General features: G+C 39.0%; 1 protein-coding gene across 1 annotated transcript in view; it reads left to right on the forward strand.

Moving 5' to 3' along the window:
• Positions 1 to 494: 494 nt before the first annotated feature.
• Positions 495 to 17,131, forward strand: part of FAM151B (family with sequence similarity 151 member B) — a 38,506-nt gene continuing 21,869 nt past the window's right edge. Inside the window, exons 1-2 of the mRNA XM_058570457.1 lie at positions 495 to 746; positions 11,228 to 11,353. Of these exons, the coding sequence (XP_058426440.1) occupies positions 722 to 746; positions 11,228 to 11,353 (151 nt within the window). The 5' untranslated portion in view covers positions 495 to 721. The remainder of the gene's footprint in view (positions 747 to 11,227; positions 11,354 to 17,131) is intronic.

Below are 17,131 nucleotides of genomic sequence, written 5' to 3' on the forward strand. Positions count from 1 at the left end.
GTGTATTGTTATCCTAATTTTACAACTGACAGAGTTGTATTAGAGTCACAGGACCAGAAAATGGCAGCGCTGTTGTCAATTCACATAGTCTGACTCCACCGGCGCTTTTTCCAGCCTCAGCTCGGCCGCGGAGAGTAGGGAGTCAGGAGGGCACAGAAGGCAGCGGGTGGGCGAATCCAGCTGCTAGGAGGGTTTTCCGAGTGAACAGTGGGGGAGAGAGAGGAAGAGGGGACAGGACACGTTCAAGTCATCACTTCAGCACCCTTGTGCAGAAACACTGATTCTTACGGAGAAATGACTCCATGTCATTTCAGGACGTTACCAAAATTAAAAAGAGAAAATATACCCAGCTTTGGAAATTCGTACCCCACACCAGCAACTGCTCTCAATCTCGGGTCTCATCCTCCGCCTCGGTCACCCCGGCCGCGGCGTCCTTCAGAAGGACTAACCTGTCTTCTGACTACCTTTCAAAAGAGCAATTCGCGCGACACTTGGACGGCCGCGAAGACTGCGCGCAAGCGAACCTCGAGCCGCAGTCTCTGCGCGTGCGCGCCGCTGCCCCGCCCTTCCGCCTCCGCTGCCAAGCTGCAGGCAGGGCCCGGTGGGGAGCGGCTGCTCTGTCCACCTTCTGTGGTGGTGGCGTCCGGTTTCCACGCCACCTGCGACGAGTCAGGCGGCGCCCCCCGCTCAGCGCCTGCGCGGACTGCGGGCGTCCGTCACCATGACAGCGACCGCGGGCGGCCCGGGTAAGCGCGGTCCCGCGGCTGCCCCAGCTGGCTGGCAGTGGGCACGTTCTCCGGCCTCGTGCCGGTAGCTGGGGGCGCTCTGAGAGTCTCCCCTGGCGGCACCCCGCCCTTTTCGGACCCTCGCGGTCCGCATTCTCAGCGCGCCCGCATCCATTGGCCTGGAACCCTGGTTCCCGCGTGGGCGTTAAGAGAAAAGCGTTTGGGGCGGTCAGGAATGGCGAGAATATGCGCCCTTTTTAAGTGGAAGACTGATTTCCATATACCCCCTATCCCCACACGCAGTAGCCTCCCCACTATCAACATCCCCCACCGGGGTGGTACATTTGTTACAATTGTGAACCTACATTGACACATCGTTATCTTTCAAAGTCCATAGGTTACTAGAGGGTTCACTCTTGGTGGTGTACATTCAGTAGGTTTGGACAAATGTATGACATGTGTCCATCATTAGGATATCCTACAATGTAGTCTCACTGCCCTAAAAATCCTCTGTGGTCCACCTCTTCATCCCTCTCCCCGCCCCGATCAACACCTGACAACCACTGATATTTTTACTGTCTCTGTAGTTGTGCCTTTTCCAGAATGTCATGTAGTTGGGTTCATATAGTGTGTAGCCTTTTCAGATTGGCTTCTTACACTTAGTAATAGGCATTTAAGATTCCTAATGTCTTTTCATGGCTTGATAGCTCATTTCTTTTTTAGCATTGAATAATATTCCGTTGTTTGGATGTACCACAGTTTATTTATCCATTGACCCACTGAAGGACATCTTTGTTGTGTGAAAGATGACATGAATGGAGCCATATTACGTAAAGCCAGAGCAGGGGCCCCCCAAGGTGCCATAGTAGTTAAATTCTGTAGTTAAGTTCTGTGTGCCCTGCTTTCAGGGGCCCCGGGTTGGCAGGTTCAGATCCTGGGCACGGACCTACACCACCCATCAAACCATGCTGTCATGGTGACCCACATACAAAAATAGAGGACAGATTCGCAGATGTTAGCTCAGGGCCAATCTCCCTCACCAAAAAATAAAATAAAGCCAGAGCAGCCATTTCAGAGGTGTTCTCTTGCACATCTTGTTTTCTTTATCTTCCAAACTGGACCAAACTGCCAACATTCCAAGTCAGTAAGGACAAGAATATCCTATCTGTAAGGAATGATGAAAGGGCACTTTGCTGATGACCGAATGGCTAACCAATCAATGAAGGACAAACGTAGCCTTACATCATCTAGCACCAATGAACTCTTCCTTAATACAACTCACCTTATCCTCCCTTTTTCTGGTAAAACCCCTAAGTCCCTCTCCTGTAATCAGGACACTCTTTGGGTTTCTACCTGAATCTCTGCTCCCCGAATTGCAATTCTTTGATCCCAGATAAACACTTTGCCTCTTAAACTGGTTTCTGTTTTTGTAGGTTGACACTTGCTTCCAAGTTCTGACAATTATGGACCATAAGTTTTTTTATGGACCATAAGTTTTCAGCTCCTTAGGGTAAATACCAAGGAGTGGGATTGCTGGATCATATGTTAAGAGTATGTTTAGTTTTGCAAGAAACTGCCAAACTGTCTTCCAAAGTGGCTGGACCATTTTGCATTCCTACCAGCAATGAATGAGAGTTCCTGTTGCTCCACATCCTCGTCAGCATTTGGCATTGTTAGTGTTCCAGATTTTGGCCATTCCAGTAAGTGTGTAGTGGTATCTCATGGTTGTTTTAATTTGCATTTTCCTAATAACATATGATGTGGGACATCTTTTCATATGCTTATTTGATATCTATATATCTTCTTTGGCTAGGTGTCTGTTAAGGTGTTTGGCCCATTTTTTAATCAGGTTGTTTGTTTTCTAATTGTTGAGTTTGAAGAGTTCTTTGTGTATTTTGGATAACAGTCCTTTGTCAGACATGTCTTTTGCAAGTATTTTCTCCCAGTCTGTGGCTTGTCTTCTCATTCTCTTGACATCATCTTTTGCAGAGCAAAAGTTTTTCATTTAATGAAATACAGCTTATCCATTATTTCTTTCCTGGATTTGGTGTTGTATCTAAAAAGTCCTCACCATACCCAAAGTCATCTAGGTTTTCTCCTATATTATCTTCTAGGAGTTTTATTGTTTTGTGTTTTACATCACAAACTTAGTCGTGGGTAGTGTCATCACTTTGTTCTTCTCCTTCAATACTGTGTTGGCTATTCTGGGTTTTTTTTGCCCTCCATATAAACTTTAGAATCCATTTGTTGATATCCACAAAATAACTTGGTGGAGTTTTGATTGGGCTTGCTTGAATCTATAGATCAAGTTGGAAGGAACTGACATCTTGATGATGTCAAGTCTTCCTATCCATGAACATGGAATATCTTTCCATTTATTTAGTTGTTCTCTGATTTTGTTCATCAGATTTTTGTAGTTTTTGTCATATAGATCTTGTACATATTTTGTTAGATTTATATGTAAGTATTTCTTTTTTGGGGGTGCTAATGTAAATGGTATTGTGTTTTTCATTTCAAATTCCACTTGTTCATTGCTGGTACATATTAATTCCAGGAGTTTTTCTGTTGATTCTTTCAGATTTTCTACGTCGACAATCATGTCATCTGTGAACAAAGACAGTTTTATCTCTTCTTTCCTAATCTGTATACCTTTTATTTCCTTTTGTTGTCTTGGTGCATTAGCTAGGACTTCCAGTATGATGTTGGAAAGGAGTGGTGAGAGGGGGAGGAATATTGCTTTTTGAGGTCTTGGTTGAAATGAAAGGTATGTGACATTTACCTAATCCATAATTTCAACAGACCAAATGGAAAGTAGTTTTGGTCAGTCCAGTTTCTCTTTGGGAATTGGGTGAGGATGGGAAATGCAGAGGGACATGGCCAAGCATTATTCCAGCTTTTTGTTGACAACCTTTGGAAGCTGGTAATTAGTGTGTCTCTGTTATTTGACCCCAGAGTGAGAGGTGTTTTAAGCCAGGCAGTTCTACTCCAGAAGGTTGCAGTATCTTTTATATAAACGTAAGTAGTCACATTAGACGGCTTTGGTGACACATTTCTTTTTCAGTTGAAATTTTTTCCTGATTGCAAACATAATACATGCTCATTCTAGAACATTTATAAAGTATATTGAAGTAGGAAAAAAAACCCACATAATGCCAATACTCAGAGGCACCACTAGTAACTTTTAGGTATATTTTCTAACAATCCTGACTTTTAAGAAAATATAGTTAAAATCACGGTAAATATACATTTTTTTATCCTGCATCCTCTCATAACATACCACATCACAAAAGCTTTTTATAAACGTAAGTTTGAATGATTGATTATATTGCATCATACAATTATACTCTAATTTACTTAGTCTCCTAATTTTAGACATTTTTAAGTGTTTCAATTTTTTATTGTTGTTGTTATTAGAACTCATGCTGTGATGAACATCTTTGCATTGTTCTTCCTCATTTCTGTTTTTTTTTTTAATGCTAGCCTGAACTCCTTTAACAGGAATTACTGGATCAAAGGAAATGAACATTTTTTTAAGGCTTCTGCTAAACCTACATCAAACGTTCTATTCAGACCAGGGCTTTCCTTTTTAAACCTTGGGCTCTTTCCCTTACATCTCATTATAAATCCATTTAATGCCTAGTTTTCCTTAAAAATCCAAATCTGGGTCAAAGCTCACACTCAAAAGACTTTCACCATTCTCATTATTAGGCTATATAAATACAGGTTCTCTTCTGAATTGAAACAAAGTTTACAAACTTCTCAGAATGAAACGTGCTCAGGTGAAAAATGTTCCAGATGCTGACACATGCCATTGAAAAAAAAATTATATTCTCATTGCTAAGTTACCAATGAGGCTAATTTCTTAACCAGATTTTTCCATTATATGAATCATTTCCTCCTCTTTTAGAAAAATAAGTAATACATTCTCCTGACTTTGGGCTTTCTTTCTTCTTCTTTTTCTAATTCTGTTAGGTGTAGTTTAAGATTGCTTATTTGGGATTTTTCTTGTTTGTTAAGGTGGGCCTGTATTGCTATGAATTTCTCTCGTAGGACCACTTTTGCTGCATCCCGTATGAGTTGGTATGGTGTATTTTCATTTTCAGTTGTCTCCAGATATATTTTGATTTCTCCTTTAATTTCTTCAGTGATCCAGTGATTGTTCAGTAGCATGTTGTTTAGTCTCCACATATTTGTCACTTTCCTAGCTTTTTTCTTGCAGTTTATTTCTAGTTTCACAGCATTGTGGTTGGAAAAGATACTTGATATGATTTCAATCTTCTTAAATTTATGGAGGCTTGCCTTGTTTCCCAACATATGGTCTATCCTTGAGAATGTTCCATGTTTCACCTGAGAAGAATGTATATTCTGCTATTTTTGGATAGAGTGTTCTATATATGTATCTATTAAGTCCATCTGGTCTAGTTTTTCATTTAATTCTACTATTACCTTGTTAGCTTTCTATCTGGATGATCTATCTATTGATGTAAGTGGGGTGTTAAGGTCCCCTACTATTATTGTGTTGTTGTTAATATCTCCTTTTAGGTTTGTTAAAAGTTGCTTTATGTACTTTGGTGCTCCAGTGTTGGGTGCATATATATTTATAAGTGATATGTCCTCTTGGTGGAGTGTCCCTTTTATCATTATATACTGCTCCTCTTTGTCTCTCATTGCCTGTTTTATCTTGAAGTCTGCTTTGATATAAGTATGGCAATACCTGCTTTCTTTTGTTTGCCATTTGCTTGGAGTATCGTCTTCCATCTCTTCACTCTGAGCCTGTGTTTGTCTTTAGAGCTGAGATGTATTTCCTGGAGGCGGCATATTGTTAGGTCTTGTTTTTTAATCCATCCCACCACTCTGTGTTTTTTGATTGGAGAATTCAATCCATTTACATTTAGAGTGATTAGTGATATATGAGGGCTTAATGCTGCCATTTTATCACTCATTTTCCAGTTGTTCTGTATTTCCCTTGTTTCTCATCCCATGTATTTTGGACTACCAATTCAGTTTGGTAGTTCTCTGTGATGGTTTTCTCAGTTTTCCTTTTATTTATCATTTGTGTCTCTATTCTGATTATTTGTTTAGTGGTTACCATGAGGTTTGTATAAAAAAACTCATAGATGAGATAGTCCCTTTTCTGATCGCCTCTTATTTCCTTAGTCTAAGCTGATTCCATCCCTCTCCTCTTCCCCTTCTAAGTTATTGTTGTCACAACTTATTCCATCTTCTGTTATGAGTTTGTGGTTAAAACGATTTTTGATGTTTTCCTTCACTTTATCTTTAGTGTTATAATTGTTTGATAACCTGTTCTGATAGAGAGCTGCAATTTCCTGATTTTGTCTGCCTATTTATCTCCTTGCTCAAGGCTTTGTAAACCCTTTATTTTTTTTCCCAAGTATGAGGGCCTTCTTGATATTTCTTATAGGAGGAGTCTTGTGGCAATGAACTCCCTCAGCTTTTGTTTATCTGGGAAAGTTTTTATTTCTCCATCATATCTGAAGGATATTTTCACTGGATAGAGTATTCTTGGCTGAAAGTTTTTGTCTTTCAGAATTTTGAATATATCATTCCAATCTCTCCTAGCCTGTAAGGTTTCTGCTGAGAAATCTGCTGCAAGCCTGATAGGGGTTGCTTTGTAAGTTATTTTCTTCTGCCTTGCTGCGCCTAATATTTTTTCTTTGTCATTGTCTTTTACCAGTTTTACTACTATATCCCTTGGAGAAGGTCTTTTTACATTGCTATAGTTAGGAGTTCTATTAGCTTCTTTTACTTGTATTTCCAGCTCCTTCCCCAGGTTTGGGAAGTTCTCAGCTATTATTTCTTTGAACAAGCTTTCTGCTCCTTTCTCCCTTTCTTCTCCCTCTGGAATACCTGTAATCCTTATGTTGCATTTCCTAAGTGAGTCAGATATTTCTTGGAGAATTTCTTCATTTCTTTTTAGTCTTAGTTCTCCTCCTCCATCTGAAGCTTTTCTATATTTCTGTCCTCCAGATTGGTAATTCTGTCCTCCATAATATCAGCTCTGTTATTCAGAGATTTCAGATTTTTCTTTATCATCCATTGTGTTTTTCATCTCCAACATTTCTGATTGGTTTTTTGTTATAGTTTCAATTTCTTTTGTGAAGAATTCCCTCTGTTCATTAATTTTGTTCCTGATTTCATTGAACTCTCTATCTGAATTTTCTTGTAACTAATTGAGTTTTTTAATGATAGCTATTTTGAATTCTCTGTCATTTGGATTGTAAATTTCTGTGCCTTCAGGATTGATTTCTGGGTGCTTGTCATTTTCTTTCTAGCCTGGAGTATTAATATATTTCTTCATACTATTTGATGGTGTGGATTTATGCCTTCGTGTAGTGATAGTATCTGGTCACAGATTCCACCTGCTGCCACTGGGGGGGTGTGGTCAGGCACTGTGTATTCTGAGCCTGCCGCAATCCCTGGCGTCTATGCCTGTCCTTTGGAATCTATGTTTATAGGGCCCATCTGCAATTGCTGGCTCACTTGCTTGCAGCTGCTGCTTTTCTAACGTATGCACGGGCACTCTGGCTGACCGGCTGAGCTGGAGCGCCGGGAAGGGGGAGAGGTGCTTTCTTTCACCTGCGTGATCCCTGGGGCATTCTCCCTCTGCCCTCACTATCTGCTCTCTTGGGGTGCTGGCTTAATGAAGACACCCCCGCAATAGCTTAGCCTTCTCTATGTGGAACTTTCCCATGGGCTGTGAGGGAACTTGGAGAACAAAGGCGTTCCCCCAGAGAGCTGCCGCTCCCCCCTCTTTACTCAGAGCTGCATGCAGTCCTGTGCCCTGGGGCACTGCTGGGGAGGGAGAGAAGCTCTCCTTACCTCCTTCCACTTCCCCCTGGAGGGTCCAGCACCTCCACCTTCAGACCTATGGCTGCGTGGGTCTCTCAGATGTCTTTTGTGTTGTGTGAATGTCCTCTGTTGGTTTATGAATGTCCATTTTGTTGTATTTTAGGGGGGAGAGTCTAAGGGAAGAGCTCACTCCCCCATGATGCTGATGTCACTCCACCAGTAATACATTCTCAATATAAAAAAATTCAAAAAGCACAATAAGATTTATAATAAAAAGTTCCAACCCATCTCATCCCTCAACCAATAAGTTCCCCTCTACACACTCATTCTGTTACTAGTTCCTTGTGTGTCCTTTCAGAGATATTTTATGTACATGCCACCATTACTATATATCTCTTTTTTGTTTTTCTCTCAACTTTTTTTTTTTTTTAACATACAAATTAATTTCTTAGAGCATTAGTTTTTAGTGGCTTAGAAGAACACAAACTTATTTTCTTACAGTTCTGGAAGTCAGAAGGCTGAAAGGGGTCTCACTGGCTAAAATCAAAGCTACTCAAAATTAGCATGGCTACATTCCTTCTGGAAGCTCTAGGGGAGAATCAGTGTTTCTGCCTTTATCATCCTCTAGAGACTGCTTGAGTTCCTTGGCTCATGGTCTCTTCCTCCATTTTCACAGCCAGCAATTGCTGGTTGAGTCTTCCTCACATTGCATCACTCTGACACTGGCTCTTCTGCCTCCCTCTTTTAGTTGTAAGGACCTTGTGATTAAATTGGGCCCACCTGCATGATCCAGGCTCCTCTTCACCACTTCAAAGTCAGCTGATTAGCAACCTTAATTCCACCTGCAACTTTAATTCTCCCTTGCTGTGTAACATAACATAGTCACAGTTTCCAGGGATTAGGAGGTAGACATCTTTGGGAGCCATTATTCTTCCTACTACAATACCTATACCTATTGTTCTCCACCTTGTGTTTTTTTCAGTGAACATCTCTTTGAGATTACTCTATATCGGTACATATAGGTTTGCCTCATTCTTTTTAATGGCTACATGATGTTCCATTGCATGGGTATGCCACAGTTTTTTTAGTGAATCCACTGTTGATGGATATTCGGGTTATTTTCACTCTTTTGCTATTACAAACAATGCTGCAGTAAATATCCTTGTATCAAATGTGTCATTTCCCACATATAAGCATATCTGTCTATGGGATAAATTTATGAAAGTGGAATTTCTGGGTTAAAGAGTAGATGTATTTTTTTTTAAGTTTTTCTTTTTTAACCCTTATTGAGATATAATTTGCATATAATGCAATTCACTCATTTAAAGCATATAACTCAGTGGGTTTTAGTATATTCAGAGTTGTGTAACCATCACCACAATCAATATTAGAATATTTTTATCACCACAGAAAGATGTAAAGAAAAGGGAAAATTGAGGAGAAGGGGAGGAAACAGAGGAGAACTCTGTACTTTTTTTTTGTTTGTGAGGAAGGTCAGCCCTGAGCTAACATCCATGCCAATCCTCCTCTTTTTGCCGAGGAAGACTGGCCCTGAGCTAACATCCATGCCGGCCTTCCTCCACTTTATGTGGGACGCCGCCATTGCGTGGCCTGACAAGTGGTGCGTCAGTGCGTGTCCGGGATCTGAACCTGGGCCACCAGCAGCGGAGCACACGCACTTAACTGCTACGCCACAGGGCCGGCCCCGAGAACTCTGTACTTTTCACTCAATTTTTTCTGTAAACCTAAAACTGCTCCCCCAAAAAATCTTAATTAAAAAGATTGCAACTGGCCGGCTTAGCGATTAAGTGCGCGCACTCCGCTGCTGGCGGCCCGGGTTCAGATCCTGGGCGTGCACCGCTTCTCCGGCCATGCTGAGGCTGCGTCCCACATACAGCAACTAGAAGGATGTGCAGCTATGACATACAACTATCTACTAGGGCTTTGGGGGGAAGAGTGAAAAAAAAAAAAAAAGATTGCAACTAATTTTGCCTTTCTTTTGGCCCTATTTTCAGAATTACAGCCTACCTAAAATATAATATCCTAGATCGTAGGTAATTGGAGCCTTCTTAAATTCTAAAGATATATGCGGTTGTGGCTAAGGATAAGGTAGCAGTTTCACCCATTAACAGGGCAAGGAGAACTTTTTACTTCAAATGGTTTTAAATTCTGGAGGTATGGTGTTTTATAATTAATTTGTTAGTTGCCCTTATAAAAATTTTTAATGCAGTGTGTTTAGTTGAAAGGTGCTACAGACACATCCAATAGACACCATTGACTAACATTTAGTTTTTTTCTGGTAACACACATGATTACTGTTTCTGAGAGTCTTTTGGTGTACCTCAAAAACTTCATATTTAACAGCCAAATCAGGCACATATTTTATCATGAGGATATACTATGATTTAATTATTTTCCCATTGTTGGACATTTCTGTTATACCTAATAATTAATGTGCCTTCTAAAAATGCCTAACTTAAATATAAAAAAAATGGTGGCCATGTACTTTCATCTAAGTCTGAAGGGTCTGTGACTCTATTGCATATGCTAAATAGAGTCATGTGTTGTAAGTAGGAGAGAGTGTGGGGCTAGTGGATCCCACAACTGACTCTCTCCTTTCTTGATTCTGTAGCCTGATATACAGAGTGGTTGCTAAGTTCACGCATGTTAGTTAGAAGTTATTTTTATAGGCCCCTCCATCCTCTAATCAAATTATACTTTTTCATATACTTTTCGTATACATTTTTCGTATACTTTTCATTATACTCAATGTCTCATTGGCAGTTTCTGATAGTCATTTTTAGATTTTTAATTGTTGTTATGTGGAGTTAATAGACAATTAACAGAAGACACAATCTCATGCATAGGAAATTTGCAGCCATGTGGTAGGCACTTAAATGTTTAAATGAATGAACAAAAATTAGGGAGGTAAGATTATAGATAACTATTTTCACTGTTTTTCACCTTTTTCTCATTGTTATATTAGAATATGACATAATTTGGACCTGGATTCAAGTGTATTAGTCTGAGTTAACTCACATATTTTAATGCTTAATTAAGAGAATATCTGGTCTGCCAAAAAGTACTTGATAGATATGGGAGTTGTGTATATTTGTACATGCTCCATAAATCTATGAATACTAACTCAGGAGTTTGCTTAGTCACTCATATAAATGTTGCTGAGTCACCTCGTAATCTGAAGGTGAATATGCTTAAATGTGTAATTTAAAACTGTAAATTGTTATAGAGAATGGGGCTTCAGGTGGAGAAAACAATTAAGTTGTACAAAATATAGAAGTTTTTAATATAGCTTTGGCTTTACATACATTTTACTTATTTATGGGGCTAGGATTGGAGAGGATATCTTATGTAAATTCCTGCTTTAAAATACCTGCTTCTTACCAGTTTTTTTTCTTCCTATATACTTTCTCGTGCTTCTGAGGTTCAGACTATGCTATATGTTTACTAATTACTACTTACATCATATATAGCATGTTTATATATATATATATACATATATATATATAATGTACCTGCCACATCATAATACTTGTTCTCAATTTTTAAAATCTTGTATTTTTCCCAATTTAGTTACTTTATTTCTCAATATATTCTGTCCCCTTGTTTGTTAAAAAAATTTTTACTCCATAAAAAACAATCTATCCTTTTTAATCTAAATGCTGTTATTTTAGGATCTTGGAGTGAAAATATACTGGAATATTTTCTGAGAAATAACCAGATCACAACAGAAGATGGCGCCCAGATCACCTGGTACCATGCAGCTAACCACAAGGCACAAGTGAAGGCAGCACTGAAAAGTAAGTCAGATTTACATTGGATGGGAGATGAATTCACCTCTTGATAGCTGGGCATATTTGCAGGTATCAGAGACGTAGATGACCCAAATGTAAATTCTAGGCTGACAAAACATTTTTATAAAAGATCCCATTTTGTTTATAAAATGAACAAATTTCCATAATTGGGGAATTTTCCTATTTTTCAGAAGTGATTTGCCTTTTCTATGTCCTATTTGAAACTCTCATATGTTATTACACTTGCTTATATATTGTTGTGATTTGAGTAAAATTTCTAAGATCAGGGTCATATGTGTTACATATTTTTGTGTCTTTCACAGTGTACTAAGGAGAGGCTCAGTAAATATTAGTTGAATGGGTAGATGAAGCCACTGTATACTAATATATAGTTAATTGCCTTGGGCAGTATTTACGCCTAGGCTAGAAACCAAGCCTTCTGATTTACTAACTCAATGTATAGTCGTATATATCCCCTTCGTTATGTAGATGAACTATGGCAGGTTCTCAGCTGTTTGCTATGAAGTACCCCTTTTGGCTGCAGCAGCAGAGGAGGATGAAAGCATGTCACCAGAGGGCTGGGGCATAGCTTGAAGTGATCTGGTCCAACAAGGAAAATTCCTTAAGTCCTATGTTTTACTGTAAAAATTTATGCATTTTTTTTTTGAAGTGATAGTGTTAGATTTATTTAATTTGGGTAAAATAAAGTAATGTGACATTTTTCACCACCAAGTTTGTGGAATAAGATTCATCCTTTCTAAAAAAGTTAAATAAGACTATTTATGTATTACATCAGAGGATACTGGATATTGGGAAGACATATGCTTGAGATATCAGGGAGTGCTGGGAATTTTGAAACATGTGGGGGCAAGAGAGAGTTAAATTCTTACATTGGTGCTGATGAAGATCGAAGGATGCCAAGGAGACTTTTGGCTCTCATCATTCTGCCGCTTCTATACCATATCTTTCTGTTTACTATTCCAAAACTTTGTTTGCATCTGTTCTCTGTTTTGGTCCCTCCTGGATTCACAGCATTTGCTTCCAACTTAATACTCTATGTCAGATCAAATGACTTTGTAAATAATTTAGAAATAAGTTAGGACGATGCCCAGAAACTGCACCCAGGCATCCTGTTGTAGAGCTCTCCTTAGGAGGCATGTTGCCTTCTTCCCTAACCCAGGCCTTTGGAATTTTGCTGGGCAGAATTTCTACTTTGTCCAAGGACTGATGGTGAACACATAAATATGTATAAACACATTTAAGTAGATAAAGGCAAATCAAAAATATGAACATGTGATTGTGCCTGTGAGTTGCCACACATTGAGAAACCATAATACATACAAATTAATAAATAATATTTATGTTGATATTTATATTACTAGTCTTGTGGTTTGTTCATTTAACATTTTTTTTTTAATTTTTTGTTTATTGCAGTAACATTGGTTTATAACATTGTAAAAATTTCAGGTGTACATCATTGTACTTCTATTTCTGCATAGATTACATCATGTTCACCACCAAAATACTAATTACAACCCATCACCACACACATGTACCGAATTATCCCTTTCACCCTCCTCCCTCCCCCCTTCCCCTCTGGTAACCACCAATCCAATCTCTGTCCCTATGTGTTTGTTTATTGTTGTTATTATCTACTACTTAATGAAGGAAATCATACGGTATTTGACCTTCTCCCTCTGACTTATTTCACTTTGCATTATACCCTCAGTGTCCATCCATGATGTCACAAATGGCTGGATTTCATCGTTTCTTATGGCTGAGTAGTATTCCATTGTGTATATATACCACATCTTCTTTATCCATTCGTCCCTTGATGGACACTTAGGTTGCTTCCAAGTCTTGGCTATTGTGAATAACGCTGCAGTGAACACAGGGGTGCATGTACCTTTACAAATTGGTGTTTTCAAGTTCTTTGGATAAATACCCAGCAGTGGGATGGCTGGATCATATGGTAGTTCTATCCTTGATTTTTTGAGGAATCTCCATACTGTTTTCCATAGTGGCTGCACCAGTTTGCACTCCCACCAGCATTGTATGAGAGTTCCCTTCTCTCCACATCCTCTCCCACACATGTTGTTTCCTGTCTTGTTAATTATAGCCATTCTGACGGGCGTCAGGTGATATCTCATTGTAGTTTTGATTTGAAAAATTTATGCATTTTTTGCATCCTACTCAATTATGTATCTGGATAATGTATCTGAATAATATATCTGAGTATGTATTTCTTTTATTGTAAGAATATTGTTTTAAATTGCTTTTCTTTGCTCCTCAAAGGGAGGAACTTTGTCTTGTTTAATATTGAATCCCTAGTACCTACAACAGTGCCTAGCACATAACAACCACACAGTGATTATTTAATAAATGAATTTTAGCAAAAGCAACGCTTCAGGAAAAAGTTAGTTAGTGATTGCCGGGAGCCGGTGGGAGTAGGAAATAGGGAGTGAATGCTAATGGGTACAGGGTTTCTTTTGGGTATGATGAAATTTTTCTGGAATTAGCTAGTGGTGATGGTTGCACGATCTTCTGAATATTCTAAGAACCACAGGTATACTTCAAAAGGATGAATTTTATAGTATGTGAATTAAATATCAATTTTTAAAAAAGGGAAAAAGGATAGGAAGAAATAAAACTATTATTTACAGACAGTATGATTGTGTATATAGAAAATGAAAAAGATTCTATGCATAAATGATTGTAATTCATAGGTAAATTTAGAAAATCTCAGGATACAAAGTCAATACTGAAAATAAATTCTATTTCTATGTAACAACCAATATAAAAATTTGAAAAAATCTTAAAAATTTACCATTTGTGATAGTATATGCAGAAATCTCGTACCTGGAAATAATCTAATTAAATATGGATACTTTACTTTTAAGATTGTTTTAAAAATTACTAATGGAAAATCATTTCCAATTGCTGGCAGTCTGGTGTTGATCTGAGAAGTTTTCATAGGTTACTTAGTCTTCAGATACCATCCTCTTTACTTTCTGTTGGGCAACCAGAGCCCCAAGTTTTATAGTTTGGGAATGCTGTTCATCAAGTCCCTTTCCTCAGCCTTGGCTGGTCTTGCAATTTCTTTCTAGTCCAAAGGAAAGAAAACAGGTTCCTGGAGACGTGAAGGCTATATTTCAGTGATTTATCTCATTTCTCCCAAAATATTTGAGTTCAGTACAACTATTATTAATAGAGCTGTTTCTATTTTGATTAACATGTGAAACTGGATTTTAGCAATGTCTATGATTAAAAAAAAAAAAAAACAAAGTCCAGGAGGAGCAGTGTAAGAGCACCCCTTGGTGTTCCATTGTCAACACATCCAAATCTGAGAATAGTCAAAATTGTTCATAGGAGTTATTACATGTAATGTAATTTTATGTTATAACATTTCTGCATTTAGATTTTTAAAAACATGTATATTAAAAGATATGCTGGTTCAAAAAGTTGAAAACATTGTGTTTTCGAGAATAAAAAATGTATTTTAAAAAAGCCTCTGTAACATCTTGAGGAAAAGAGTGACTATAGTCATTGAGTAAAGGTATTAATAGAACTATACTAAATGCAGCACATAAACGGTATAGGCAAAATAGATGTTTAACTTCATTTCTATACACATACTTATTTGAGTTTTGATTTGAGTGTCAATAGTAACTATTTGGGATTTTCTTCTGTTTTCTTTTGAAAACAAAGCTGTACAATTATTTGGCCTTTGGATAGATAGATAATATAGTTGAACCAAGATTGGCAACAGATGTTAGCTCAGGGCCAGTCTTCCTCACAAAAAAAAAGAAAGAAAGAAAGAAAATTAAACAGAAGCTTGACCTACTGCATCTCAAATATGGCAGTAGAAAATTGAGTTGGAGATACCATGGGCCCACAACCCATTCCCCCAATTTCTCATCCTGGGAAAGTAATGAAAGAGATTAGATCATCCATCTTTCTGCTAATTCAGTTGCCTTGTTGTCCCAACAGAGGTTTGTCCATAGGCTGAAAGAAAGACTTCTCTGCATCTGCCCCCCATTGCCCGGTGAACCACATAAGCATCTTTAACTATATGAGCAATCCCACCTTTGGCGGGGGGCTGGAAGCTGTTTTGATAGTACCTGGATATTGCTTAGAATTGCATTTGTAGAGCATAAAGGGGGTACAAAACTGTGATTGGCCTTGGTCTCTCGTTCTGTACTTTACCTCATTATGAGCAAAAGAACCTAAACATGGTAGAGCTTAGGGAAAAGAGATATAATAACAAACACCGTTGGCTGCTTACCCCGTCACCATCTCCCTTTTCTTCCTTCCTAAAAGAACTTGGGTTTTATTAAGGTATCCATCGCTGCTCCATACAACCACATGGAAGCTGACTCCATTTCTAGCCCCAGGGGTGGGTTAGAATAAGGGAATCAGCACTTGGAGTTGCCTTGATGATTCATATTGTTCCCATGGTGAGCAAGTGATCTAACCTGGCTCAATCAGACCCAGGGAGAGTACTTATATCCATAATTATTGAAGAAGAGTTCTGTCTTAAAACTGAACTATGTGGATGTGAAAGTATGTAGCCCCAGTGGTCTTGGTAGCCGCCTTATAGTCATGATAGAGATCAGCCTTAAGATGAAGACAATACCAGGGACGGTAAAGAAGAGCCATGAAGACTCTGATAACATCACTGAGCTGCCGATTATGCCACACCTGGAGCCCACCCTCTCTCTGAACTTGCAGTTACATGAGATGATACGTTTCTTTATTAGCTTGAATCTGAGTTGCTGTTAACTTGCAGCCAGAAGCATCCAGTAGATATATGGGGCAGCCTTGATTTGGCAAATCATTTTCCCTGCTTCCACCTTTGCTCCTGTCCAGTTCATTTTCCACCCAGCATCCAAAATGGTGTTTTTAAACATAAATCAGGCCTTTTTTGCTCAAAACCCCTTAATGGTTTTCCATTTAAAATCCTTAGTATAACTGTTAGATGGGAGCTCTTTTAGTTCCAGCAGTCTGGTTTCCAGCGGGGGAGATTTTTCCCTAAATGCTTTGGCCCCTTGCCTCACTGGTTATCCTCTCACAGAGGTAAAGAGAATTTTTTGGTTTGTGGATTTTGACTGGGTGGACCTGATCTGTCAAAGGTGCTGGGCCAAGGAGAGTGCTCCTCTCTGCTCTTCCCCCGGACAGTGGGAGGCTGGGTATTTGTATGTGCTGGAAATTGCTTCACAGAGGCTGTTGCAGAGTTTGGACTGGGAGGGGATGGTGGAAGTTAGGAGTCGGCAAGCTCATTTAGCTCTCAGCTAAGCTGCATCCCCTGACCTAGCTTCATAGGTAATAAAGGTAATACCGTGAGCCCCATCTACTGACTTGGCTATTTTATTTCTCAGAATCCATCTGGAGAATGGGATGCTATTTATTGGAGTCTTCAAACCACCTCAGTAACCTGAAAAACCCTACATAAACTGGCCTATTTCCCTAACTTCTCCTGTCACAGAGAATGTGCTTACATTCCTGCTGTGCTGGCACTACAGTTCCTCACGTAGCTAAACTCTTTTCCTCCTCAGGCAGTCACAAATATGCTTTCCTGGAATGTTCTTTCCCCACACTTGGCTTGGGTAATCTCTTACACCTCCTTTGGTATCAGCTTAATTGCCATGTCCTCAAAGAGACTTTTCCTGATCCCAGAATCAAAATTCAGGGTAGCACCTTGTACTTTTCCTTCATGTGTGGCCTTCTGTGACAGGCTTCTTTCACTTAGCGTGTTCTCGAGATTCATCTATATTGTAGGATTTA

Source organism: Diceros bicornis, chromosome 1, assembly GCF_020826845.1.
Source record: "Diceros bicornis minor isolate mBicDic1 chromosome 1, mDicBic1.mat.cur, whole genome shotgun sequence".
In the NCBI taxonomy this organism is placed as follows: Eukaryota; Metazoa; Chordata; class Mammalia; order Perissodactyla; family Rhinocerotidae; genus Diceros; species Diceros bicornis.